This window comes from Gossypium hirsutum, chromosome D02 (assembly GCF_007990345.1).
Source record: "Gossypium hirsutum isolate 1008001.06 chromosome D02, Gossypium_hirsutum_v2.1, whole genome shotgun sequence".
Classification (NCBI taxonomy): domain Eukaryota; kingdom Viridiplantae; phylum Streptophyta; class Magnoliopsida; order Malvales; family Malvaceae; genus Gossypium; species Gossypium hirsutum.
This window is the reverse complement of record NC_053438.1, coordinates 69,249,848-69,277,844: the sequence shown is the minus strand read 5'-3', so window position 1 is coordinate 69,277,844 and position 27,997 is coordinate 69,249,848. Positions and strand designations below refer to the sequence as shown.

Sequence of the window (27,997 nt, the reverse complement as noted above, 5' to 3'; positions counted from 1 at the left end):
ATGCCTCCAAAAAAAAGGAATTCTATTATGTTGTTATCCAAAAGTTTCCAAGTCACAAAGTAATTGACTCAGAGAACACAAAACTAGAGCCAAAATTGATTCACATCTAAAATTTGTAATTGAAATATATTCGAAGACCTTTGACATTGCCAAGATAGTTAACCCACACTTTGCAGTAGCAAAGATTCTGATATGGCTACTTCCGAGTCATCTTCACATGAATGATTGATAAACTCGCCTTTTGGTAGAGGTTAAGAAAACCATAATGAATTTAAGAACAATGCCTGATTGCAGATAAAGCAGAAGTTGTTAACCAGTCAGCAAACTAGAGATCCAATCTCAAGTATTCGTACTTTTAAGAATCTCACCTTAAAGGGATTCTGCACATCAAATGCGAAGATCTTCGATGTCGGTTAAGAGACTTGTATTTTCACGAGTTCTCTTGTCAGGTAAATTCACGACCAGCTGACCACATGCGCCACTTATATCCTGGCCCATTTGCTTACGAACTGTTGTCCTGATGTTATAAGTACCCCTAAGAATTTTTTGGAAGTCTGATACTTTCTGGTCACTGCTGGTTCTGAATTGACTTGAGCTACCAATTGGATTAAATGGTATTAAATTTACAACCTGCATTGAAAGTTAAAACTCAAAAACTCGGGAAAAGAAGGTTAACAATAGCATATCAGCTTAGAGCTATGAACCGGTGAAACTAAAATTCACTACATGTTTCGTAAACTAGCTTTGCATTTTTGGCAGCCCCGGAATCTAGTTCCTTGCCAATAAGTTCGGCTCACATTCAAGAATATGTTTGAGACCATTAAAGAATCACTAAAAATGCCCTATCCAATCTCCATAGACTACACTTATTCCCTCCCCTACACCTACAACCCTGAGAGAAAGAAACCTTATTCACTACCCACCACCAAGCAGAAAAAACAAATAGGTAGACACGAATGCACATATGTGTACAGATTAGAGAGACTACCGAAAAACCGTCTGCATTTATGCTAAAATAAGAGCTCACCACTTGAAAAGTTTCCAGCAATTTGCCAAGCCGGTGTGCATGCTGCTCTTCATCGTTCATTCCATCAAGCATGATGTACTCGATGAATATTTTTTGCTGACTGAAAGTTTAAGACCAAAGTTAGGGCTCTCAAAATGACCGTAAAAATGGAAGTGTCAAAACCATAACCTAATTATAAGAAGAAATATTTACAAACTGCTACCTGTTCTTTTGATATGTTTGCAGGGCTGTCATTAGTTTTTCCAAAGGAAAAGCTCTTGCTGAAGGCATTATCTGACAACGGATCTCTTGAACTGGCGCATGCAATGATACTGCTAGGTTCAAGCCCGGTAGATCGCTATAAAGCTTGTTGATAGCATGAATAATCCCAACCTACATTAAATGAGGTGGAATTGCAAAGCTATTAAGTTGGGAGCTTCCTGCAGTCAAACAACTTTCATTTTCTTTTCATATAAAGCATTCTGTTTTTTACCTCTCCAAAACACTAGAATCTCATTTATAAAAAAGTGAACACAAAACAAGCTTTAAAATTCTCCTCGTAGTCCAGTTAGACGTATTTTAATCACATAGAATAACATAACTCTCCATAGACTTTCAGTTTCAAATATTGGAAGTATCAGTTGTTTAAGATTTCACTCTTCATAAAAAGCAAAGAAAAACAATCTCAACAATCAGTAAGGTGAACCAAATGCTGCCAATCAAATGCTATGGCATGGATAATAATACACATAACACAATTGGTATGAATATCTACACAAAACAAACTTTGGAGGCATTACCGTTGATACTGTGATTCTCTTTGGTGACAGCTGAAACGGTGATCCTGTCATAACACGAATAGCTTCCACCAAGGCAGTATAATTATTCAGTGGTTCTCCCATTCCCTAACAAAATAACAGGAAGGAAATTTCAACCGCATTTCAAAAGAAAAAAAATTCACAACACAACCCATCGGAGCTTCATGACCATTAACAACGTAAGTGCCATCATCATCATCATCATTTTCACTAACAACATGACAAGATATGGTATCAAAATGATGCCACTACCAATTGGAAATAAAGAAAAAAGAAACACAGAAAAATATGTCAAATGAACTGGAATGAATCAAAATAATCCATCACAGAACCAAAAATCATAATTTTGAAAGAAGCATTCCGGAACTCCTCCATGGAAGCTTAAGAAGAATAAAAGTAAATCCCCTCATAAATTAACACGTATAATGCTTCACATATAGAACTAAATAAAAGCATTACCATGAAAACAACGTTGCGTATGTTAGTTAAAAGAGAAGCATGAACCAATTGCTCCACAATTTCTCCGGACGTCAAATTGTTCTTAAATCCCATAGTTCCAGTTGCACAAAATTTGCAACCCATTTTGCACCCAACCTGTGATGAAATTAAAATTAAATCGACATTTTATCAAATTCATAACATTGAGAAGCACAAAGTTCTGAAATCAAATACCTGAGACGATATGCACAATGTCGACCTAGGACCACCAAGACGAGGCTTTCCTCCATATTTACCTAAACGGGTATCATATGTCATAATCACTGCCTCTACAAAAGCTCCATTCTACTAACAATAAAAACAAAGTGTCACCCACTAACTTGATAATTCAAGCTTCAATTTCCGTGATAATTCCCTATTATTCTTGTTATTGAAGAAAAAAAAAAGGGGGGAAAGGACCTGGAGTTTGATGAGGAGCTTGGTGGTGACGCCGTCGGTGGAGTGGAAAACGGAGTGGACGGTGGACGTGAAGGGCTTGAACTTCGTGCGAAGAAGACGGTAAGCTGAGGAGGGCAGATCGGGAATTTCATCCAGCTCGCATCCAGGGTTTTGTAACACATACCTTCATAAATTAAAAAACTTAAATCTCCAAGATAAATAAAAATGTGGAGAAAGTGGAAGAGGGAAGAACAAATTTACTTCCAAATGGAAGCCATGAATTTAGTGTTGATTCCGGCATCATTAAGTTGGGCCCTAAGCTCCGCAGCGTCGAACACCGATCGATACGTCGCCATTCTCTTTAAGCTGCTGTTTTCTTTCCCCTTCTTTTCTCCTCCCGGCTCCCTCCTTTATTGTTTTGTTGTTTGTGTACTAAACGGCGCTTGTTTTCTCTTACAAAAAATCGGGTTAACGCCTGAATTTATTTTTTTTCTGCGACGAGCCTGAAATCTGAATATAAGCAAGTACCAAATTATTATATTTTAGATAAATCTCAAAACAATATACAATTTTAGTTTAATATGTAATTTTATACATAAATATTAATTTTGCGTAATTTTATACCTAAGTTTTATATATACATTTAAACTAAAATTAAAATTTTATAATTGTAATTCCACCAAATCAAAGTTCATGTATCAAATTACACATTAAATCAAAATTCTTGCATAATTTTGAGATTTGTCCCTTATATTTTATTGGTTAAAATATGATTAAGTTCATATAAATTTTTTAAAGTGTTTTTTCTATTTTAAAATTTAAATTTAATTGTTAATATGATTAACTAGGATATTTAAAATAAAAATCACTTAATAATGATATAAAAAATATATTTAATAAAAAATTTAATGGGGTTACTAATTAAATTTTCATAATACAATATATATTCAAAGTGAACACATCAATGCTACTAGGTCAAGAGTTGGGGATTAGATAATAAATATTTAAGTAAACTACACCGATTTTCTAATTATTGGTTTGTTTCTTTTTTAGTAATCCAATTATGAATTTTTTAAATTGGTCACCGAATTCATTGAGATTATTATTTTTTAATCCATTTCCATTAATGGCATTAACGGGAGAGTGACATGATAGTTAAAAAGTTAGTATAATAGCAAAATTAACCCTAAACTTTTACATATTATATCAATTTAACCATAATTTTAAAAAATTAACGCTCAAAATTTACAAATAGTCTCAATTTGATCCTAATTATAAAAATTCAAAGAAATATATAAAAATCATAAATATTGTGGTTAAAAGATATATAATAAATTTAAAATATATAAAAATAAAAAATTTAATATATAAATATTAATAAAAAATTTAAATTTATTATTATATTTTCTAAAAAATATTTATGTATTTTTATATATTTCTTTAAATTTTTTAAAATTAAGGTCAAATTGAGATGATTTGTAAAATTTGAAGGTTACTTTTTTAAAATTGACTAAATTAATATAATACATGAAAGTTGACGGCTAAATTTGTTCTTATACCGATTTTTTAACTATCACATCTCCCTCCCGTTAGTGCAATTAATGGAAATAGAAAAAAAAACAATCTCGATTAATTGGGTAACTAATTTTAAAAGAATTCATAATTAGATTACCAAAAAAGAAACAAACCAATATTTGGATGATAGTTGGTTAACCTGTAGTTTACCCTAATATTCAGTATTATTCATAATCACAAAAATACACATTAAAATAATGCTATTTAAATCTCAAGGCTTACTACTCAGGAAGTAGGTCAAGGACCTGCACTTACTGTAGACCAGTCAGCTTGAGCCTTTAGAACTCTTAGGCACTGTCTTGGTCTAATTGCCCAAAATAGCTGAATTTAAAGAAAAAAGGCACTAGTTTGCCCATAAAACTCCACTTATACAAACCAACATTTTCATAGCAGTGATGAATAATATCAATAAATTAATATTCTATTAATGGAAGAAAAGATTATTTACAAAACCGGTGTAAGATTAATAAAAAATTATACATACATGATTACAATTGCCGACTGCTCTTCTTGGTAAAGAATGAATCAATTGGCAGATGCGCTGATTTATGCTTCTTACGTCTATTTTGGCTCCCACTATAATCCTTTGGGACAATCCTAACAACAACATATGAAAATTTATTAGATCAACCGCACAACTCTACATTTATAACAAGTAAATTAAAACCATTAGCAAAATCACCAAGGGGAATATACGTCTGAGTGCAATATGAACGAATGCATTATACAAACGTTAAACTCTAATCCCAACATGCCAAGAACAAAGGAATATGCTAAATTCTCCATCTAAATTTCCCATTAATATTTTTCTCATAGATCTGAAAATACCAAACATGCAAATCATATAACATTATCCGCTCTGGATGCAGTATGCTTATATTAAACACATCAACATTGTTTAGGGGAAGAGGAGAAAAAGAGAATCAACATGGTTGCAGCTCGAGTTGGTCAAAATTTGCTTGATGTTGCTTGCTAATTTTATAAGTCATCAAATAGGAGTTATTTACTACAATTCTATTTAAAATTTGTAGTACCTTTTCTACCAAAAGAGAAATTTGTAGTACCTTAGCCTTGGAATCAAAGAGCTCGAGCCTGTACCAGATTCCTCCTTCTGAAGCCTCTCGGCAAGATGGAAGTCAGAGTGCTCTTGTCTTTCTTCAACAAAACTTGAAGGTAATTCAGCCCCACACAATGAACACTTGTAGCCATCCACCCAAAATAACATTTCCATCTGATTTAATGAAAAAAATTCCTCATTTCCGGAGGTACTAGGTTCTTTGTTTAATCTGTCCGGATTGCTGTCCTCCGGCTCCCTCTGGATGGAAGAATCATCTTCTGACACTCGTGATAAGTCTCTTTTAGGAGATTTTGTGGTCCGCTCTTTCACATCGGCAGTATTCACCTAGGGAAATAGATAAATGCATCATAATATTAGAGAATTATGGAGTGATAAGAAAAACAAAAAAGGAATTACTAAGGTAGAACAAATTTTAACAAGTACCATGGCCGCAGTTTTGTTGCTAGAAAGTTCATCAATTTTCTCCATTTCACAAGCATTTATGCTGGAAATGCAATTTTTGTCATCTATATCTGATAAATGCTTCCTCTCAAATGGATCTCCGAACTCATGGTGACATGTCTCATTGTTGTCAAGAGAAATGGCAGTTTCCTTTTCACTTATGAAGTGGAGATCACTCAAATCTGAACCTAAGGAGCGTTGATCATCCCCAGTTCTTCTAGAAGCATCTCCTGATATTAAAAACGTAGTGAGAGTTTTTTGTGTAGGGTCACCAGGTACAACCCCCTTATCTTCATTGAAATGAGACACTCGCAGACCTAACAGCAAAGGACATAAATGCACCGTTATAATATGCAGACAACAAAGACTTGTTCTACCCATGTTTTCTTTCCTGCTCCATAGCCATTAAATAATAGATAATGACAGGCAACACATAAAGTCTACCTATCAGTCTCAACGAAATAGGGAGTTCAGCCTTTAATAAGTTTGAAGCGTGTTTTAAGATGTCATCACTCGAAGAAATATATTTCTGCAAGGTGACAGCCCTTGTACGAACCTGAAGATTGTAGTCCATATCAGCTACGAACACAAAAAGGGCAGGCACCAAAAAGATAAGAGGAAATAAAGCCAATAATGGATAACATGTCAGCAAAATTTTAAATATAAATACAATTGCTATTAATCCTTGGGATAAAAGGGAAAAAAGAAGCCTGAGAGAAAAGAATCTGAAACCAGAATTGGCCCATTTCAAATATATAACCAACCATTCCTTTAAATTTTTCCGCTTGTCATTGAGCATAAAAGGAAAGAAAAAGAGAAAAGCAATGAGGTACCATGATTTCATGGATGTACCTCAAAAGATGCAGTTTTTAATTTAAGAGTTAATGTTCGTCCAGAAAGGCCCTCTTTTTGCATGTCAGCTGACAGCATCTCTGCAATATCAGCTGCAAATACAAACAGAACAAAGCTCAATTGCTGAGATAAATGATTAGTGAGTTTTGAAGACAATAGCATAAAAATTGCTTTGACACACACACACGCGGAAGACGAGTTTAATCCAACATAAAAGCTGCCTATATTAAGGGTACAATTATAAGGAGGATAGCTGAATGGATTCTGAATGCCAAACAAGCTAGGAGACATTTTGCAAAATATCCCAAGCCAAACAGCGTCCAGTGAGGAGCATTCCGTCATCCATCTTAACAATCTTATCAAAATGCTGCTGCTAAAACATTGATATTGATACCTCCGTCTAATAAACTATTAATTTAATTTGCTGAAGCTCAACTGTTTAAAAACCATTTTCACCTTAAGGAAGTACTAAACACATGATTATGAAAAGAACAGCAGAAAAGAAACCACCAATCTATGAATTCAAAGGAGAAAAAATAATTGAGACTGTCTACCTAATTTCTGATAAAGCAATGCAGCATCCTCTGTTGCAGAAAATGTCCTCTCACTGCTGATACTTTTCCGAAACCTGGCCTCAGGAGTATCCGTCCCTCCAAGCCCCAATCCAACAGATAGGAAGAAATCTAAAATCATTAGGAAAAAGGATCAGAATCCCATAAAATTCATTCCCTCTCTATGCATGAAAATACATTTACTTTGATGGTCACTTTAGCCTCATTGATTATTGATTATGTAAAATCAATTCAAGAACTTGAAAACATTGTGCTGAATACTTATAACAGAACTCATTCACAGTTAACTCCTTTCTTTTTGTTTCGCAGAATCACATCAAATTAAGTATCTATCAGCAAAGGAGATTTAACACATGCTATGACTGCCAAATGATTCAGAAAGCTCTGATTAAAAGTCAACCTCAACTGAAATCACTAGGTTTTGACAAGTAAAGTTGACACAGCTGACTATAGCCATAAGGGAATGCACGACAATTATCCCCACCGTATGTGCAGTTTCATAAAATTTCCTATGATAATCATTCAGTCTTGAACAGTAGAGACTCCTTATCAGTATGCTAACCTGCTGAAGAATGAGAAAATAGCGCACAGAGGAAACTGCCTTTCTGCAGCATCTCTTCACAAGTACTGATTCCGAAAACACCCTTTAAAATATTTTCCGTCACCTTGCCTATACCCCCAATCTGCAAATTCAGTTTTCTCAATCTCCACTTTTTTCAGATAGAAACCTTTTGTCCAGTTAAGAAATGAAATCATTTTTTCTTGTTTCTTATCCAAGGAAAAATAAATCATTAAGGACTTCATAACAAAGCAAAGATACAAAGTTTGAAACAAGAACTAAAGATTAGCTGATCAATGAATACCTTCCGAATAGGAAGTGAGGATATAAATGTCATGACAGCCATGTGGTCATTTGGTAAAACAAACTGCCCATTTGGCTTGTTAATATCTGAGCAAACCTGAGGGGAAAAATTGAATACATTCAAAAGGGGCAACAAAGAAAGGTGTAAACAACTAGCTGTGACGATATTATGGAATGTCCACAGTGATTTCTTTGCTTTTGATGATTTGACTACACACAGAAACTGTGACAGGCAAACTGAATTTGAAATATTCTATATTCCGTAAAACTAAATCTGGTAAACATAATCCAAACAAGTTATTTACAGTCAAGAACAAAGTATTGTTAATCAACAAAAGCGTTGTCACATTTTCATCCACCATCACTACTGACTTCATCAATTTGAAGAAATAACTTCCTATGGAAGATTTAGAATTTCTGCATAAAATGCAATATTCCAATTTTGATTTGACAATGCTACAATAGCAAAATTCATAGTGACGACAATTGCAGATGGAGCTTCTCAACTGCAATTATATGCCAAGAACAGAAAATAGAACCTTAGCAAGTAACCGATTTGGAGCCACTCCAGCACTACATGTCAAACCAGTCTCTTCATGTACTCTAGATCTGAGTTCTTCAGCAATCTAAATAGAAAGACAAAAGATGGCATCAGCTTAAAAGATCATCAGTTAAGCAGCCGGAAAAACAAACTGATAGTACAAACTTACTTCTGCACCAGTAATGCTTCTTCCTTCGCAAACCTTAGTAATATCAAGGTAAGCTTCATCCAAACTGGCAGCCATGAAATTAGGATCATAGTCCCAAAAAACTATCATAAAGGAACATATGCAATACAACGGATCAGCAAACCATAACCCAGAATTGCATCAAGAACTCTGTTTAAAAAGCAAAGCATCTAACCTTTTCTAGTTAAATCACTATAATAAGTATATTTCTTGAAATCTGTGGGAACAAATATCAAGTCTGGACATAATTTACGCGCAATGAACCCAGGCATGGCAGCACGAACGCCAAATTTGCGAGCCTACAGAATGAAATATAGTAAGAGTAATTTTTACAGAAACAAATCAGTTTTCACCAATTTAATTGTGTGAAGCGATTCAAACCTCATAATTAGCAGTGGAAATCATAGACATACTACCAACAGCCATCGGTTTACCCTTCAACGAAGGATTACTCAAAGTTTCAACAGCCGCATAAAAAGCATCCATATCTACATGTAACCAAATCCTAGAAAGGTCACGCGTAGATTCGAGCTCTAAAATTCTCTTATCCGCAACCTAAGAAAAATAGCAAATCATTTATTTACTTAAACATAATTTCGACTTTTGCAATTCGTATAAAGCGGTATTAAAAGAACCTTTTGATAATGAGATAAATCAGCAGCGGAAAGCTTCGCAGCTCGAGCTCGCATATGCTCTATTTTTTGCCGAATAAAAGCCTCCTTTCGCTCTTCATTTTCGAAATATTTTGATCCTTTGCTCATCTCATACACTACTCTCTGAACTTTTTCTTTATCAACTCCATCCATACCTTTAAAAAAGGATCAACTAACGGTTATTAAATTTTAAAATTTTATTCGTTCATGAAAGAAGATTTGGAGGTGAACTGATAAATGAAACGGCGAATAAACATTGAATAATACCTAGAAAATTGAACAAGAAGGAAAGCGAGTAGCGATTTGATGATGGGTCGGAAATCAAGTAAAAAGAAAAGATTTGAGTATTACCTGCTTTGGCGTTGGTGTAAACAGTGTGATAAGATTGCCATGGCCGCGGTTTATCGCTCGCACTTTCGCTCTCTTCCATGCTTGCTGGAGAAGGAGAGGGAAGAAATCCTTTGGAAAAAGAGAGCCCCAACGTGTAATTAAAAAAACTAACTAAATATAAAAACTGGCAAAAAGGGAGGTATTTTATAATACCTCTTATTTTGGATTTGCTTCATTCTCTTTCTTTCTCTTCTTCTCTCAGGCACCAGCCCTCGAACCTTGGACATGTGACCCGTGCATTCTGAAACCAAACGCGGCAAGCCAACAAGCCGGAACAAGGACCAGTACCAGCTTATGCTTCGTTACCTAATTTATCCTTTAACTTTCTTTCTATTTTTTTAAAAAGTATTTCTGCCTTTGACTATATTTTCTTATTGTTGGTATTAAATTATTACTGTTCCCAAAAGTGAATAATATGTTTTTACATTATACTTATTGAGGATCAACTCCTTTAGTAGAGTGTCAACTTCTTTAGAAGAGGTATTTAAAATATCATTTATCAGGCAATTAATTGGCCCCTGACAATAAAAGTATTATTCTATGTTAAGGTTCTGTTTTCTATTATTGTTGAAAGCCATGTATGGTTTATGAAAGGGGGCGCCTCCTTTGGTGGTGATATGTAAGACTCAAGAGAGATCAGAAGTGTTGTCTCTGTGTCAAGGTTTTGTCCCTCGCCTCCATTGAGAGTCATGTATATATGGTTCACAGAGGGGGCACCTCCTTTGGTGGTGATACATAGATACAATCTTTAAAATTGAAGGAAAAGAGTCAATATAGAGTGTGATGTTAATTATGCAAGTAAGCTAGGTGTGCGGAGACTCAAACCACAAATCTATGGAACTTAGGCAACATAATTTTAAGTATAGTACCACTTGAGGTTAGTTGCTCGATGGGGAACACTTCAAAAACTTCTCTCGAATGAGTTAACCCCTTTCAATAATACTAAATAAATATTTTAATTTCAAGATAAATATAAAAATTATATATGAACTTTGCTTCAATGTGCAATTCAATACATGAACTTTTAGTTAGTGCAACTATACACATGAAACTTCTATTGTCATTAATATGTATGTGTAATAGCCTGAATATTCAGTGGTGTCGGAATGGTGATTCGAGATCACTAAATCTGACAAACGAGTAGAAAATATTATAAATTTAGTAAGTATAAGTTAAATGTGAAGTTAGAAAAAATTTTGAAATAGTGAATAGTGTACTAGGAATAAATATTAAAATAATTAAAATCAAAAACAAGGTATCGAGACCTCGAAGATTTTAAACTGAGCCATAAATATTTTTATAAATATTTATAGAGTTTCATTGAGTTGGTATTAAAGTTTCGTTAGAAAATTTTAACGTTTGGATAGTTAATTAACTAAAAAGGACTAAATTGAAAATAGTGTAAAATTTGTTAAATTGTGATTAAATAGCTTAAGTGACTAATGAGGAGGGATTTAAAAGGCAATTAGGCCCAAATTTTATGGGCTGGACGGTAGGGTAAGAAAAATCAGCAGAATGTAAGTAGAAATAGGGGCAAAATTGGAAACTTAACAAATTAAACATTTAAAACAAAGACAAAAGTGAAAAATCTAGAGATCTCTTCACAATTTATCAGCAAAAACGCCATAGAGGTCTGAAACAAGCTGGTTTTTCATATATTTGAATCATGTAAGTTTAATTCTTGATTATTTCTTCTAATTTTTGTGATTTTGATACTTTTACAATTAGGCCCAACTAATTATTTCATTAGTTTTTTATTTCATGGCTGATTTTGAAAGTTTCTATGAATACATGCTGGAAGTATATGATGAATGAACATGGAATTAAAGCTTTAATTTTGTTATATGATGATTTTATTAAGTAATTTTGATAGAAATTGATTTTAGGGACTTAATTGTGAAAAAGTTGGGAATTAAGATTTGGTGTTGCGGTTTTGAGTATGAAAGGCTATGTAGTAGTTTAAAATAGTTGGAAAAGGTGTTAATTGAGAAAAATTAGATCAATTGAGGGGTTAATTGAGTAGGGACCAAATTGTAAAAACTGTAAAGTTTGGGGTAAAAGTGTAATTTCGAAAATTTAAGGGCATAAATTGTGAAATAGATTAGAATAGAATTATATGCTGATGAATGAATAAATTTGTATTTTAGATCGAGAACCCGAAGCAAGCCGAGGAAAAGAAAAAGTAGTTGATTAGTCCCTGAACTTTTGCAAATTCTGCAAATCGACCCAGGTAAGTTCATATGGCTGAAATTTAATGATTAAATGTTAATTTCATGAATTATACAATGTATGATGAAATGTATTTATTGTTGAAATGAGAATAAAATAAAAATGTGAAAATCGAATAAATGATCAAATTAAGTGGAACGCCGGATTTGAGTACTTCTGATCAAGAAACAAAGTGATAAGTGGTTACACTTATCTGATCAAGAGACAAAGTGATAAGTGGTTACACTTATCTGATCAAGAGACAAAGTGATAAGTGGCTACACTTATCTGATCAAGAGACAAAGTGATAAGTGGCTACACTTATCTGATCAAGTGATAAAGTGATAAGTGGTAGCTTCAGCTACACTTATCTGATCAAGTGGCAAAGTGATAAGTAGTAGCCTAGCTACACTTATCTAATCAAGGACAAGTGATAAGAGGTCATATGTCAAAATGAAAGTGAAGTACTCAATTTTCCGTAACCGTTCCTTAATTTTGATCAAGAATGGTAAGTGACAAATGGGCCCAAAGGAATTATGGTAAAAGAATAAGTAGTAGTGAGTTTATACCAAGGAACTCACCAAAGATTGTGGTTGACAGGTAAATTTAGTAATGATGTATATTGTATAAGTGTACAAGTGTTTGGTAAGATTTATGTTTTATGCCTATGAACTTACTAAGCTTTTCTATAAGCTTACATGTGTGTGTTTATTGTTTTTGTAGATTAACGTATTTATATATTCGGAGAATCGGATCTACATCAAGAATCATACTATCCAGATATACTCCGGTAGATTATGTTAAGCAACTTTTTGGATTTATATGGCATGTATAGGGAATTGAAGTAAAAAGTAAATTTGAATGTTATGGTTGCGTTAGATATCGAAATATATACATGTTTTTAGTTTGAAATGGTTGATTGGTTGAACTTCATTAGTATTTAAATGAAGTAGATGAAATACTGGAATTGGTTGTGATTTGAAATTTGCAGGGAAGGTTAGACAATTATAAAGGTGTTATATTGAATTTTTTTTAAAAATTGCAATGGAGCAGTTCTTGGATAGCAGCATTGATGTAACTTTTAAAAATCACCAAAAATAGTGGAAATAGAATTAGAAGTTGAGTGAGATATGAAATTAAAGCTGAAAGAGTCTACTTTCATATGAAAGAAGTGGAGTAAGCAAAAAAATTATATACTTTTAGATATTTTAATTTTAGTGAAACATGGCAAGAATGTTTTTGAAGTCCCCTATTCTGACTTTAGAAATTCATTAAAAATTGTACAGAAGGAATTATGAGTTATAATTTATATGTATAGATTCCTTAATGAGTATATTTTCAGTAGAAATAAGTTTAATCACCATATGAAGCCTTTAATAAGAGATAATTAAATTTTAGTGATGAGTGGTCAGGATAGTCGATTAGTGAAACAGGGGAGACTTCAACTAATAAACTGTACTAATTGGCTAAAGAAAAAATTCTGAAAAATTTATGGTGAATAGATATATGAGTCTAGTTTCAGGGAAAATTTACGGATCTAAATTTCGAGTTTCGTAGCTTGAATTATAATTATTTTAGTGACTTCTGTACAGGTGGACAGCTTTATTATGAATGATGAAATTAAATTTGAAAGTAAATTTTTATGCCCCGAACTTTTAAGTTAAGTCAAGTAACGCCTCATGCTCGACTCCGACAACGGTATTGGGTAAGGGGTGTTACAGTATGTATGAAACTTTGATTTTGATTCAATTGTATACATTTAAAGAAATGAATACATACAATTATTATCACATTTTATTGATATAATTGTTTGTGTATGTAATATCCAACATAAAATTGTGCCAAATTGATAATGTTGTTACTGGTTTTTAAAAATTGAATCAAATCAAATTAAAATTTCATATATAAAATCGCAAAAAATCAAAGTTCATGTATAAGATTATATATTGGATCAAGAAATATATGCAGCCAAAATCACATATATATAATAAGAATAATTACATGTTATTATTTACTATCATATAAGGTTAGCCCAAATCAAAAGTGATCTAATTTGGTTAGGGCTTATTGGATTTCAGTTATTAAATAAAGCATGGATCAAATATATGTAGATATATTAATAACTAATTTTTAATTAATCATATCTTGATTAGAAATTAAGGTTAATGTACAAAAGTTATATGTTGTTATAGTCCTAAAAATACACATATATGACTTTTTTGACATCTTCAGAAAAGAAAGAGCGACCTTCTCTAAATTACAAGTGTATTACTTCGGAAGATCAAAATCACAAAACTCATATTTAAAGATATCGATGGCTTCCGCTTCCGTATCTAATTTTATTTTTTATGATGATCCGACAATATGATAGATTATGATTTACAGTTCTAAAATATATAAGAATTTTACAATTCTATGTTAAGGTACAATGAAAAGTTCATATTATTGAGAGAAGACTTAATAATTTTATTACTTAATAGTTTTTAAATTGGTATTTCGAATTAATAAGTATTATAAAAAAAACACAAATTTTTCTCCCAAGTGAGTGTCACTAATTTAGTATTTTATTAATTTTAGAACCTATAAATAATGTTGGATATATATATATATATATAAACTTTGCAGAAAAAGGTTTTCAAATTAAATAATATTTATTGACTATGATATTTTGCAATATTTAATAATTATATTAGGTCTTGGAATGGAGTGAAATCGAATTTAAAAAAAAACAAAATTTTTCTAAATTAATTTTTGTTATCCATAAAACTTTTAACTCAATACCTTAATAAAGAATATCGAATTCTTTACAACTCGGCTGAATATGTTAATGAACAAATAATTGAAACTTGTTAGGTTCTGCTAAACTTTTTTCATGATTAAGCTAAGGTGTGTAGGCATTAAGAACTTTTCTTTGAAGGAAAATATAGCTGAAAAATTAAAAACAATGAAAGAAAATCTAATAATTGAACTTAAAAAGAAAAACAAGCTTTTTCTTATTTTATAATTAATCTTTTTAAGTATTTTTTTTGACATAATGCTTAAAACTACCCATCGCCCCTCTCCAACTCATAAATAGAAGATAAAGTGATTCAACTAAAGGTGTCAATGGGACGGGTAGGGTTCAGACTAGGTCAAAAAATGAACTTAGAATTTTACCCAAACACGATCCGGATAAAAATGCTAAAACTCGACCCGGCCTGCACCGCCCGTATTAATTATATATTTAAAAATATAATGCATGAAAAATATTAAGATAAATGTCTCGTAACAAAATAATAACATAATAGTGAAATGGTAGCAAAATAGTAAAAAAAACAAGAAACTAGCAAGAAAATAGTAAAAAACAGCAAGAAAACAATAAAAAATAACAGTTTTTTTTTATATTCTGGCTAGGCTCGGGCCAAAAAGCCTTACATGTGACCTAACCTATTTTTTAAACAGATCTTTTTTTTTGTTCAAACCCATATTTCAAGCTTATATTTTTATCCAAATCATCTCACTTTTTAGGTGGGCCTACGAGTTGAGTCGAGTGGCCCGGCCCATTGACAGGTTTAGTTTTAATACACTCGAATCGAGTTAAGACTCAAATGATATTTTCTTTTAACTCAAAATTGATCTCATTTTCATATTTTTATAACAAACAAAAAAGCTTTTAAATTCATTTCATTAAAAAAGGAAGAAGAAAAGGGAAATTACAGATTCCTATTCCAAGTGTTATAAAAAAATTAACTAATTTCTATAGCATAATTAAGAATGACCCAACATGGGGAAATCTCACAGATTTAATGTTGGTAGTAAACCCTTATTTATTCTCAACCCGATAACACCCCTCCCCCCTCTCTCTTCTGCTTATAACTAATTTAAAAAGAGCCTTATACGTTTAGCATAAATTCTCTTCGCCATTTCAAGTTTTATCCATTCCTTCTGAACAACAATGGAGATTTCAGTACTGCAGAAAAACAATCTGATTACTATGCTGCTTATCTTAGTATGTGCCGATCTGCTCTTTTCAGGTTCGTCAATTTCCCCATGTATAATTTTTTGCACTTTTTTTATTATTATATTTTTTTATAAAATGTCAGAAAAATTGTTTTGGGTCAAAGATGAATAAAAATTTAAAAGGATAAATATATTAATTTATAATTTTCTAAAAATTAAAGGAATTAATAAATAATTTTTCATTTTTGAGACTAAAGTCATTGCCTACACTTATTTTCTTCAACTCGTAATTTTTCTCAAATCTTTAAATTAAAAAAAAACGCATTTAAATATGTTCAGTTAAGGTTTAATAAAAAAATAGAGCATATTTTATCGAAGTATATAAAAAAAAGTTGGCACGGTATACTAATTTTGTTTACGAAATTTTCATTATCAAAGAGGATTGTATCTTTTTTAAGAGTTAGATAGTTTTTTTTTATAAAAATAACTTAAATTATTTGATTAATTACTAAAATGATCTAATTTAAAAATTATGTACGTAAATAATTCGATTTTTATAGTCATTGTCGGTGCCGTATATACCAAGCAAGTACATAATTTTTAAACTAAATTATTTTCGTAATTAATAAAAAATTTAGGTTACTTCTATAAGGAGAAAAAAAAAAAACCCCAAGTTTGATGTATGTGTAAAAGTGGATGGTGCATTGTCGCATTCTAATACGTTAATTTGAAATTGAATCCTGTCTATCAACTTAACTATAAAAAGAGTGGATAAGGATAATAGTTTCAGTTTTTGTTTTCTTAAAAGTCCATGTAACTTTTTTTTTATAGAAAATGTTGATGTGATGTAGGGTAAGTTTGGATGGGCGCTGGGGTGTAGTACATTTAGCTTATTTTTTATCTCACGCTATAATATATCTACAATATTTAATTTTACTGTTATCGTTATTTTTACATTAATCGCAAGTAAACACACTGTCAAGTTAAACTCACCCTTAATTTTTACATGTCTTTTTCTCATTTAATTTATGATTAAATTATAGTTTTTGTCAAATTTAATATTATATGTTAATTTTAATTTTTATTTTTATAATGTCATTAGTTAAATTAAATAAATCATTTTTCTCATTAAATTATTAACATGGTTTTTTAAAAAATTTATTTTAAGGAAAAAAAATACCTATTTAAAATAACTGGTAACATTATAAAATATAACATCAAATTATGTCAAAATCTCAAATTTAAAATACATCATTATTTTTATTGGGCAATAAATATTATTTGAGGATATCTTTTTCTTTTAATTTTTTTTATAAAATCTAAAAGAAAAATGCATAATCAAGATAACATTTGAACTTAAATTTCACTATCTCTAATTTTATTATTTCAATAAAAGCCAAATTTAATTTTATGTCAAAATTTTTAATAAATTTATTATACATTTTTCACCTATATTAAATGTGTCATAATTTAATAATTATTATGATATTTATTTATCGTACGTTACCTGCAAAAGAAATAAAGTATAATTAAGTTTTATTTCCATACATTAAAAGAATTATACAATTCATACAGTAACTATCTAGCTATAGTAATGGCGATAATGATAAGCAATGGGCTCTTTTCTAGAAGTAACTCGAATTTTTTATTAATTATGAAAATAATTTAATTTAAAAAATTATGTACGTAAATAATTTGATTTTTACAGTAGCTCCCATCATCAGTCAATGATTGTATTTAAAAAAGAAAAATATTTTTTTTGTGGTCCTGAAGTATGATTATATAAAACATTTAGGGACATAATGAAGCAATTATCCTGGTAAAAAAAGTGCCCCTAACATATGGCGGCACCAAATTAAATGTTATCCACCTTTTGGTTTATTTACATGTTAGGTTTGTCTCATTTTAAAATTAAATTTAAATAGTCTTTAAAAAAATATAAGAAAAAATATATAAACTCTTCTCATTTTTTATTTTTTTTAAAAAATTATATAAAATTTTTATTTAAATTACCCAAATATATCCTAACAAATTTTCCTCAAGTTTATCTAAATTTAAACATTTTCAATTCATTCCCTTGCATATTTGAATTTAGATAAACTTGAAGAAATTTTTTGAGAGATATAGTTGGGTAATTTAAATAATATTTTTATATATTTTTAATTTTATTTTTTTAAATTAAAAAAAGAGAAAGGTTTATTTTTGTTATTCTTATATTTTTAAGGGTTATTTAAATTTAATTTCAAAAGAAGACAGACCTAACATACAAATAGACCAAAACCTTGGTAGCCTTTAATTTGGTGCCGGGGTGCTCTCATGGCAACTTTTTCGGCCAATTTAAAAAGGGTAATTGCTTCATCAAATCCCTAAACATTTTATATAATTACACTTCAGTCCTATAACGCCAATTTATTTTGCAGCACCCAAAAATAATATATTTTTTTAAAAAGGCTGATGATTGCTCAATGATGATGGAGTGGTGCCGCCAATATGCACCGTAAGAAACGAGTTATTTTTTATACAAAATTTTGTACCTGGATTATTTTTCGTAATTAATCAATTCTTTTGAGTAAGTTTGGAAAACAATTCCATGTTAAATACAGTAAAAAGATATTCCAATTCTTTTTCTTTTACAGGGTTTGAAGCTAATGCCTTGCCTTATGATTACACAGCAAGCATTGAGGTAAGCTCTCCATCACATACATAATTATAACTAACAAAATTCTATTTTTTACTCCTTTTACTATCCTCTTTTAATTTCAGTGCTTAGAAACTCCTCTAAAACCTCTACACGGTGGAGGAATCATATTGAACCCAGAGTTGAACATGGGGTTAAAAGGATGGCAAGCATTTGGAGATGCAAAGATTGAACAAAGAGAACTTGCAGGCAACAAATTTGTAGCCGTTCATGCCAGGAATCGCCCAACTGATAGTATCTCTCAGAAGCTTTATTTGCAGCAAGAGACCCTCTACTCTTTCTCTGGTTCATAAATTTTCACATAAAACCTTATAAATTTTACCCTTATATGTTCAACATGAGTACCTCGATTTTTTTGGAGGATCATACTGTATACTCGTTACCGAATATTAAATACTTTGGAAAATACAAATGTTTGGGTACATTTTGACTGTTACCTTACTTGCAGCTTGGATACAGGTTAGTGAAGGAAATGAGGCAGTGGCAGCGGTATTTAAATCTGGAACAGGGTTCAAACATGGTGGTGCAGTGGTTGCTGAATCAAAGTGTTGGTCTATGCTTAAAGGAGGCTTCACTTCGGATGCTACCGGCCCAGCCGAGTTATACTTTGAGGTAATATTTTTTGTTAGGGTCTTTGAGTTTTAAGCTTTCATTTATTAGTTTCCTTGATATTTCTAGGTCATGTCAAGGGCCCTAAAGGTCGGTAAGTTAAAGCCTAAGGGTGGCATCGGGACAGGCAGGGACCTGGCCTCTTAAAATTATTTTTAAAATAAAAATTTTAGAATTTTTAAATGTATATTACTGAGCGCTTTTCTTTTTCTGTCTTAAATGGTGAGGCTTCTCTATTTATATATGATATGAGTACTGTTCATTAATATGACATACTAGGTAGGTTTCATGCATGTCAACACATACCCTATTCTAGACTTAACACGTGTTTATGCGGTTCTATGCGCAATCTCACATGTGACTTCGTAGGAGAGTATAGGTACCCATCTTACAAATACCTATTATTATGCGAGTTCAGTCTACGAGCTCGACACGTGAGCTCGATAGAATCCGGCCCAAACCTATTTAGGTTTTGGGCCGATGATGGCAAGTATCATAACATATATGTTCATATGTATTAAAATTGCGTTTTAGTTTTCAAGAATGATAAAATTGTATGGTAGCTCTTCTTATAATTTATAATTTAATTTTGGTTCTTTCAGAAAAAAAAATTCTAAATTCATCCTTAGTTAAGGGGTACATCACACAAGTTAGTTATTGCTTTTGGACACGCAAGTGTTAAGCAAGAAAATTTGGGGGGCGTAAAATTATGAAATTATAGAAGGATTAAGGTTAAAAATTTTGTATTAAAAAATACTTAAATTATTTATTAATTTTTTAGAGGGGTCAAAAATACAATTTTTTTTCATTCATTCAAATGATTAAAGGATTTAATTGAATGATTTAATTTTTAAGAGAGACTAAAGGAAAATTTTCCCATTTAATCAAGGGAGTAAAGGCCCTACCCTTGGCTTTGCCATTGTGGGCCGAGTTTTTTTCTAACTATGACAAAAACCCTAGCTAGTTCATAAAGTTGGAGAATGTGAAGTGTCAACAATGGACGAAAACATCAAAACTAATCAAGGAGTTTAAACCTCTTGACACAATGGAGAAATAAAATTCTGATGTCCCAATTAATCTATGAATCCATAAAGTTCTCGACAGAACCAAAACACATCAATTTTAAACACTTAACAATTTTGTTTTAAAATTTATTCAGAGCAAGAACACATCAATTGAAATATGGGTTGATAGCATCTCACTCCAACCATTTACCACAGAAGAATGGGCATCTCACCAAGATCAAAACATTAAAAAGGTAAAAATTCCCCTTTTAATGTTTCACAAATAACAATAATCTATATTTCGGTAAAAGTACTATGAAAGTTTTATATTAAAGGTTTGATTGCATTTTGTCCTCTTTATTAAAAAATGGATAAATTAATTTCTATACACTAGATCAAAAAGTAAATTAATCTTTTTATTAATTTTTTTTGTATTTCTACTGTTAAAAGCTAGTTATTATATATAGGGGTGTGCAAATTTTGGGTAAAACTGATTTAACCGACCAAACCAAATTAATTCGGTTAATCGGTCGGTTAATCGAGTTAATTCGGTTGGGGGTCGGTTAATAATGTTTTGGAAGTTTGGTTAACGGTTAATTTGGTTTGAAATCGGTTAATTAACCTAATTTACCAAATATATATATTTTATATACATTTTACATATATTAAATTCGGTTAATTCGGTTAGTTTGGTTAATTCAGTTAATTTTTGATATGTTTTATACTTGTTTTAACAAAAACAAAAAGAACATATAAATTTCAGTTAATTCAGTTAACCGACTGAATTAATCGAAAACTTTTGGTTCGGTTAATTTTTTTTGAAAAAATTTCAGTTCGATTAACGATTAAGGGTTTAAAAAGTTCGATTAATTTGGTTAATGCTAGTTTGAGTCGGTTAACCGATTGAACACCCCTAATTATATATCAATATGACATATATATATAGCATGCCATGTGTCATTGTTTGATTATTCTATTAGCCATACCAGCTTTTAACAGTAAAAATTAATGAAAGCTTTAATAGAAATGACAAATTTGCTCTTTAATCTAATGTATATAAACTAATTTGTCCATTTTTTGAGGAAAAGAAGAGAAAATGTAATCTGATAGCTAGTATAATGATCTCTATGAAATTTTTCCCTCCATACTTCGTATACTAAACCATCATAAAATAAACCTTAAAAAAAATTGCAGGTTCGTAAAGCAAAAGTGAGGATACAAGCAATTGATAAACTAGGCAATCCCCTCTCAAATGCCACAATCACGATTCAACAACAACAAAACAAACCAGGGTTCCCAATAGGTTGTGCCATAAACAAAAACATCCTAACAAATACACCCTACCAAAAATGGTTCACATCAAGGTTCACCGTCACCACATTCGAAGACGAAATGAAATGGTACAGCACCGAAGTTTCCCCCGGTCACGAGGACTACACATCGGCCGATGCCTTACTTAGCTTTGCCAAACAACATAACATTGCCGTTCGAGGCCATAATGTACTATGGGATGACCCCAAGTACCAACCGGGATGGCTTTACTCACTCTCGCCAGCTGAGCTTTCGAATGCGGTCCATAAAAGGATCGTTTCCGTTATGTCGAGATACACAGGGCAGCTTATTGCGTGGGATGTTGTCAATGAGAATCTGCATTTTTCGTTCTTTGAAAATAAGTTAGGGGATCAAGCTACTCCAAACTTTTATAGGTTGGCTCATGCAGTAGATTGGTCAGTGCCTTTGTTTTTGAACGAGTATAATACTATAGAGGATAGTAGAGATGGGGCAGCTACACCAGCTAAGTACCTGCAAAAATTGAGACAGATTCAAGGTTTAACGAGGAATGCAAAGATGGGAATCGGACTTGAGTCCCATTTTGGTACTCCGAATCTTGCTTATATGAGAGCTTCTCTTGATACACTTGGTGCTACTGGGTTGCCCATTTGGCTTACTGAACTTGATGTTCTAAGCGGTCCTAATCAGGTAACCAAAAAAGGGTTTAAATATATGAACTAGTGCTTCGGATTTTAAAATTTTCGGGTCCATTGTAATCGTTTTATGTTGGGTTATTTGAGTTTGAGGCTCGAGTCATTACGGGTTTGGATCATTTTGATTTTTACCATTTTGAAGTTTTTATTTTTATTTTTATTTTATTTGGCTCATATCGCTTGAGATGTTTTGAGTAAGGATGGCAAAATGTGATAGGATTATTTCCTTTGATGTAGGACAGGCCAAATACTTGGAACAAATTCTAATGGAAGCATATTCTCACCCTAAGGTAGATGGGATTGTAATATGGGCAGCATGGAAACCGCAGGGGTGTTACCGGATGTGTTTGACCGACAACAATTTCAACAACTTAGCGACCGGGAATGTTGCCGACAACCTGTTGCGACAATGGCGATCGAGGGCCGTGTCGGGTTTGACCGACACCCGAGGTTTCTTTGAAGCTACCCTTTTTCATGGTGACTATGAAATCAACATCACACATCCTTCTTCTTCGGCTCACAGCTTTGTGGTCGTTTCAACTAATGAATCCTTGCAATCGCCACTTACGTTTCAAGTTTCTGTATGAGAAAAAGCAATGCATAAACCAATAATCATAGTTTTAGATTTTATGATTTATGTTTAATAGTTTTATACATTAATTTGGTTAATATAGCTCATAACTCAATAATATAATTTATATCACATTCTGATATATTATTATTGATTTATTGCATTATAATTACTGAGCTGTTAACTATCATTAATGGTGAGATAACAAGTTAACATGATGGTTAACAATTTCTTTTAGTTGAGTAAATTACACTAATAATAGTCGCAAATTTATCAGAGTGTTTTGTTTCGGTTACTCAAGTAAAAAAATATAAATATTTGAAAGTTATTGCTTATTAATATTATCAACATTTAATATTTGAGAAAATATTTATATTAAAATATAATAATATTGTATATTTATTTTATATTAATATTAAAACAATAAAAAATATTAATTCTTTTAAAAACTAAAATATTTATACATAAATATATAAAACAATAAAATATTATTATTTAAAATATAATAAATCATATACTTTTATATTAGTACTTATATATTTTTATAATTAAATTTAAATAAAATCGTTTAATTTAAATTCAGGTCGGCCCAAGTATAAAAGTTCATTGTCCAAGTCTAGCCCAAGATAAGCTGGGTTGACTTGGTTGAACGGGTCACGGACCCATGAACAAGTCTACTTGTAATATATGGCTGTTGAGTGAGGATAAAATTGGAACAAAAATAATTGAAGTCGAGTAAAAGATGAGTGATATTTAATACATACATTGACATAAGTAAAAGCTATAACTCTGTTTGCAAACAGTGATTGCTCATTAATCTAGAATGTGTACAGAGGGGTATTGAACAAAATATGTTATGCCCAGTCTGCCATCATGAGACAGAAGATATTTTACATGTCCTCAGGGATTACCTGATTTGTAACACCCCTAACCCGTCTCCGTCGCCGAATTAGGGTTACGAGACATTACTGAACAAACACAACCATTTTTATAATCAAACTGATCACAAATATGAAAATTTAATTACTTTTGCATAGCTATTTATAATTTACAATCAAAATCTAATCAACATTGTACTCAACCTATACATGCCATAAGATTGAGTTCAAATATTTAACAAAATACCAAAAGTAGTCGATAGTGTGATAGACTATGCTGATGATCCCCGAGCTCGTAACGCGTCTCCAAAATCTATAAAAAAACAAATGGACAAAAACAAATCAAGTAAGCTTTTATAGCTTAGTAAGTCTATAGCATATCTAAAATACATATAAAAGAATCATATAATTCTTTAATAAAATTTATTGAAATCACAATTATCAATTATAATTACTAATCAAACATTACTATATTAAGTTATTTTGTTTAAATCTAAATGGATGTGTATTTATCTAATACACATAAACGGACAAATGTATATACATTATATGCATATAATCAATTTACTAACATAATCATTAACTGCATATACTGATTTCTATAGTACTTATTGTTCGCACTTCATCGGATCCATTTAAATATAATTGTTCAAATACATATACCAAAAGCATAATTTTATACTTATCAACTATAAGTGCCGAATGCACATATACACCTATACCCACCTATGCCGAATGCATACATATATACACATATATATATATATCCAACAATTTCATGACAACCGATATACATATACATACTTACTATTCACAAAGATTCGAACGATTATATAATCATCAACCACCTTGATACAATGTTCATAAACTTATCCATTTCATATAAACAAAATCATATATATTTATACCCAATACATAGAATCACTTAATTTAAACAGATTCAACGGCACTTAGCCTGCTAGGCTTATAGCCTAATTCAGATCACCGGCACGTAGCCTACTAGGTTTATAACCTGATTCAGATCACCGGCACGTAGTCTGCTAGACTTAAAGTCTGAAAAATTCACTGGCATTAAGCCTGCTAGGTACAGAACCTGAATATCACAAATACGAGAATAATTTCTCATATAACCCTTATTGGCATTACACATGTTTAAAACATATACATATAATTCATGTAGCATTAACCACATTTTCAAGAAATTGGCAGACCATAGCTTAGTTATACCTGTACTTACAATCCATACTTTTAGCTCAATACAAATAATTGTATATACGTTTATACCCATTCAAACCACACTTATTCCATAATATATAGTTCATACTTTAAATTCAATTCCAAAATTTATACAATTATATACATATATATATTGAGACTTCATATACATATTTTCATAACTTCCATACTTCAATCAAATTCAAAAACCCTATATATTTATATACACATATATTCGAACAATATATAAATATCTTTAATTCATAACATTAGATTCAGTTCACAGTAATTGAAACATACCTTCGAACCACTTATATATATATTCGCACTATATATATGTATTATACATACCTTTGCTTAAAATCAAGAATTTATACCTATGCAACATTCATACTTTAACTAATTTCAATAACTTATATATATATGTATATATATCCTAGCATTATATATACATATACATATACATGCTTATTCAAATATCAACTATACTCTTATACATTTCTTACCTTTATTTCAACCCATAAATCTATACAAGATTATACTTGTATATTCGAACATGCTATATATATAAATATCATCCATACTTCAAAATTTATTCAATCAATATATTTTTAAATATAGCTCAACACAAAATACAATTAGTATACATGTATAAATATTAACTTAAAAACTTTTAATTGCTAATAGACTTACCTCGGATATCAGCGGACACGATCGACTATTCGATTACTTTCGTTTTTCCCCGATCCAAATTCGTTTTCTTCGTTTCTTGATCTAAAAATAATCAAATTTAACCTTTTTATTCATCAAAACATTCAATTAAGTCCAAAAATACATAAATGGGAAATTTCCATTTTGCCCCTAACATTTTACACTTTTTGCAATTTAGTCCTTTTTGCACAAAACACAAAATACACAAAATTTGCCCATACCACACAAGGGCCGAATATTCATGGTTCTCATACAAGTCCACACATTGCATTTATTTCACATTTTAGTCCCTCAAAAATTTATTTTCACAATTTAGCCCTAAATACTCAAATTCATCAAAAATCCCAAGACAAAACATGTTAATCTAAGACATATCTTCCATTATTCATCATCAAACATCACAAAACACAAATATTCATCAATGGCATAACTCAAAATATTCATTAAAATCAGAAATTCAAGCATGGGTCGGGTAGTATTCAAAGCAACGATCTCAAAAACGTAAAAATTATCAAAAACCGAACAAAAACTAACCTTGAATTAAGCTTCAAAAGATGGCCGAACCTAGCTTAGGTTTCTTTCTTTTTCTTTTCTCTAGTTTCGGTCAAAATAAGATGAAAAATGTGGCTTTTAATTTGTTTGTCTTTTAATATATTAACTTTATAATATAATATATTATTATAACCTTTATACATAATATAAAAACTTTAATTTATAAGCATAATGCCATCCACTATCTTGAATAATGGCCTAATTTCCTATTAAGGACTTCACATTATAAAGACATTAGCAAGTTAGCACTTTACACATTAATTAGTCAATTTCACATTTTACGCGATTAAGTCCTTTTATTAAATTAAGCACACAAAAAATAAAATTAATTCACGAAATTTTCACACATGTAAATTAACATATAATAAACACATGAAATAATATTAAAATTTTTTTTTGATTCGAATTTGTGGTCCCGAAACCACTATTCCGATTAGGGTCAAAACCGGGTTGTTACACAATTGCTAAAGATGTCTGGAAGTACTTTGTGCAAAGGAATTGTTGATCCCAGTTTTTCTCGAGGAATCACTTAGACTAGATTAGGACAGATTTGGGGAATTTAGGGTGGATATTGAGGAATGGGGTTCCTTGGCCTACTACTCTTTTTGGTTTGTTAGAATGACACATATGGAAGAATAGTAATCTCTTTGTCTTCCAAGGTTTATCTTGAAATTTTTTAAAAACTATTAAGATATCAGTAAGTTGGGCGAAATAGTACAACAACGCGACTTAAACCTAAACCACACCTAAAACGGTAAACACCTTGAGTATGTAACAACACGGAAATGTAAATTTCATTTCTGTGTTGGTTGTGCACTGCATAGAAATTAATGAATGCCATTTAATTGTGTTTTCAGAGATACTTTATTTATAAAATGACCCTTGTAGGGTTATATTCCTAGTTATGTAAGACATCTATTGCCTCACGCATTTCTATCCACTACAATTATTAGGGATAATTAATGTTAAGAACATGGAAATTTAATTTATATTCTTCACAATTAAATTGAAACATTTATAATTTCCATATCAAGAAATTAATTAATGATTTCATGCAAGTTAAGTCTATCCATATCATCTTCAACATAAATAGAGCCACTAGGTGCTGGACCTAATCACATTTCATGAGTTGGTAAAAATATGGATATATTAATTATGTTTACGTTCATGATTTGGTTACTCACCGTTAAATTGATAATCGTAAGTTTTTTTTTAATCGGTATAATAATATATTTAGTCATCAATACTTATATATTCTATTAATTTGATTTTAATTCTAAATAATTCAATAAATTTAACCCTTCATGTTTGTAAATTCTAACAATTTAATCCTCAATCTTCCTAATCAAAGCTTTTAACTTTTAAAATAGAGGTATTCCACGTCTATAAATTTGTAAACCCCCCCCAAAAAATCTCCAATGAAAAAAAACTATGATATATGTTTATGTTTTACATTGAACCAAATATCGTGCAGACATATGACACTTACCTTTTGGATAAGCAGCTTATTGGTTTTGAGTTTAATGGACTTATATTTGTCTCTGATTTTAACCTTTAAATAAATATAAGTATAATACATATGGGTTAAATTTGATGTATTGATGGTATAATTCGATAATTTATACAATAATACATCGTTTAATAGTTTAAAAAATAAATAAATTTACAGTTACTTATTTTTATTTTGATTGATGTGCTATCGTTTGATTCATTAGTAGTGGATAAAAATAAAATTATATATTGACAATGTACAACCGAATATAAGTAAACATATAT

General features: G+C 31.0%; 3 protein-coding genes across 4 annotated transcripts; 1 reads left to right on the top strand and 2 right to left on the bottom strand.

Moving 5' to 3' along the window:
* Position 1: 1 nt before the first annotated feature.
* On the bottom strand, positions 2-4,872 carry LOC107908839 (dual-specificity RNA methyltransferase RlmN). Its single transcript, XM_016836117.2, has 10 exons — positions 4,760-4,872; positions 2,962-3,210; positions 2,722-2,884; positions 2,497-2,607; positions 2,284-2,418; positions 1,807-1,911; positions 1,230-1,399; positions 1,028-1,127; positions 369-630; positions 2-284 (listed from the first exon to the last, which is right to left on the bottom strand). Exons 2-9 carry the CDS (start codon positions 3,054-3,056, stop codon positions 388-390), a joined length of 1,122 nt encoding a protein of 373 aa, XP_016691606.1. The 5' UTR covers positions 3,057-3,210; positions 4,760-4,872; the 3' UTR covers positions 2-284; positions 369-387.
* LOC107908838 (DNA polymerase kappa) lies at positions 4,642-10,166 on the bottom strand. Of its 2 annotated transcripts, none has more exons than XM_016836115.2 (15): positions 10,005-10,166; positions 9,813-9,920; positions 9,444-9,616; positions 9,190-9,363; positions 8,984-9,107; positions 8,791-8,891; positions 8,620-8,706; positions 8,082-8,177; positions 7,781-7,901; positions 7,201-7,329; positions 6,647-6,738; positions 6,239-6,350; positions 5,777-6,111; positions 5,340-5,677; positions 4,642-4,872 (listed from the first exon to the last, which is right to left on the bottom strand). In XM_016836115.2, the coding sequence occupies exons 2-15, from the start codon at positions 9,889-9,891 to the stop codon at positions 4,764-4,766; spliced, it is 2,070 nt and encodes a 689-aa protein (XP_016691604.2). In that variant the 5' UTR covers positions 9,892-9,920; positions 10,005-10,166; the 3' UTR covers positions 4,642-4,763. The 2 variants fall into 2 exon arrangements, with proteins under 2 accessions (XP_016691604.2, XP_016691605.2); XM_016836116.2 differs by having other exon boundaries at positions 6,647-6,726.
* Positions 10,167-15,859: 5,693 nt separating this feature from the next.
* On the top strand, positions 15,860-23,062 carry LOC107908837 (endo-1,4-beta-xylanase 5-like). The gene is made up of 7 exons (XM_016836114.2): positions 15,860-16,072; positions 18,635-18,681; positions 18,762-18,981; positions 19,145-19,308; positions 20,465-20,563; positions 21,504-22,289; positions 22,537-23,062. Exons 1-7 carry the CDS (start codon positions 15,994-15,996, stop codon positions 22,879-22,881), a joined length of 1,740 nt encoding a protein of 579 aa, XP_016691603.1. The 5' UTR covers positions 15,860-15,993; the 3' UTR covers positions 22,882-23,062.
* The last annotated feature ends 4,935 nt before the right edge of the window (positions 23,063-27,997 follow it).

Bases quoted from the DNA above. Each gene is read 5' to 3' on its own strand.
- LOC107908839 (XM_016836117.2), bottom strand. From the start codon at position 3,056: ATGGCGACGTATCGATCGGTGTTCGACGCTGCGGAGCTTAGGGCCCAA. The intron at 2,419-2,496 runs GTATTTGATTTC...ATTTCATCACAG, and splicing joins CATTGTGCATATCGTCTCAG to GTTGGGTGCAAAATGGGTTG. The intron at 1,912-2,283 runs GTAATGCTTTTA...TTATTTTGTTAG, and splicing joins TACGCAACGTTGTTTTCATG to GGAATGGGAGAACCACTGAA.
- LOC107908838 (XM_016836115.2), bottom strand. From the start codon at position 9,891: ATGGAAGAGAGCGAAAGTGCGAGCGATAAACCGCGGCCATGGCAATCT. The intron at 7,902-8,081 runs GTATTCATTGAT...CTGAATTTGCAG, and splicing joins CCTCACTTCCTATTCGGAAG to ATTGGGGGTATAGGCAAGGT. The intron at 6,112-6,238 runs GTAGACTTTATG...CTTTGCTGTTAG, and splicing joins TATTTCGTTGAGACTGATAG to GTCTGCGAGTGTCTCATTTC.
- LOC107908837 (XM_016836114.2), top strand. From the start codon at position 15,994: ATGGAGATTTCAGTACTGCAGAAAAACAATCTGATTACTATGCTGCTT. The intron at 16,073-18,634 runs GTTCGTCAATTT...TTTCTTTTACAG, and splicing joins TGCCGATCTGCTCTTTTCAG to GGTTTGAAGCTAATGCCTTG. The intron at 19,309-20,464 runs GTAATATTTTTT...AAATTTATTCAG, and splicing joins CAGCCGAGTTATACTTTGAG to AGCAAGAACACATCAATTGA.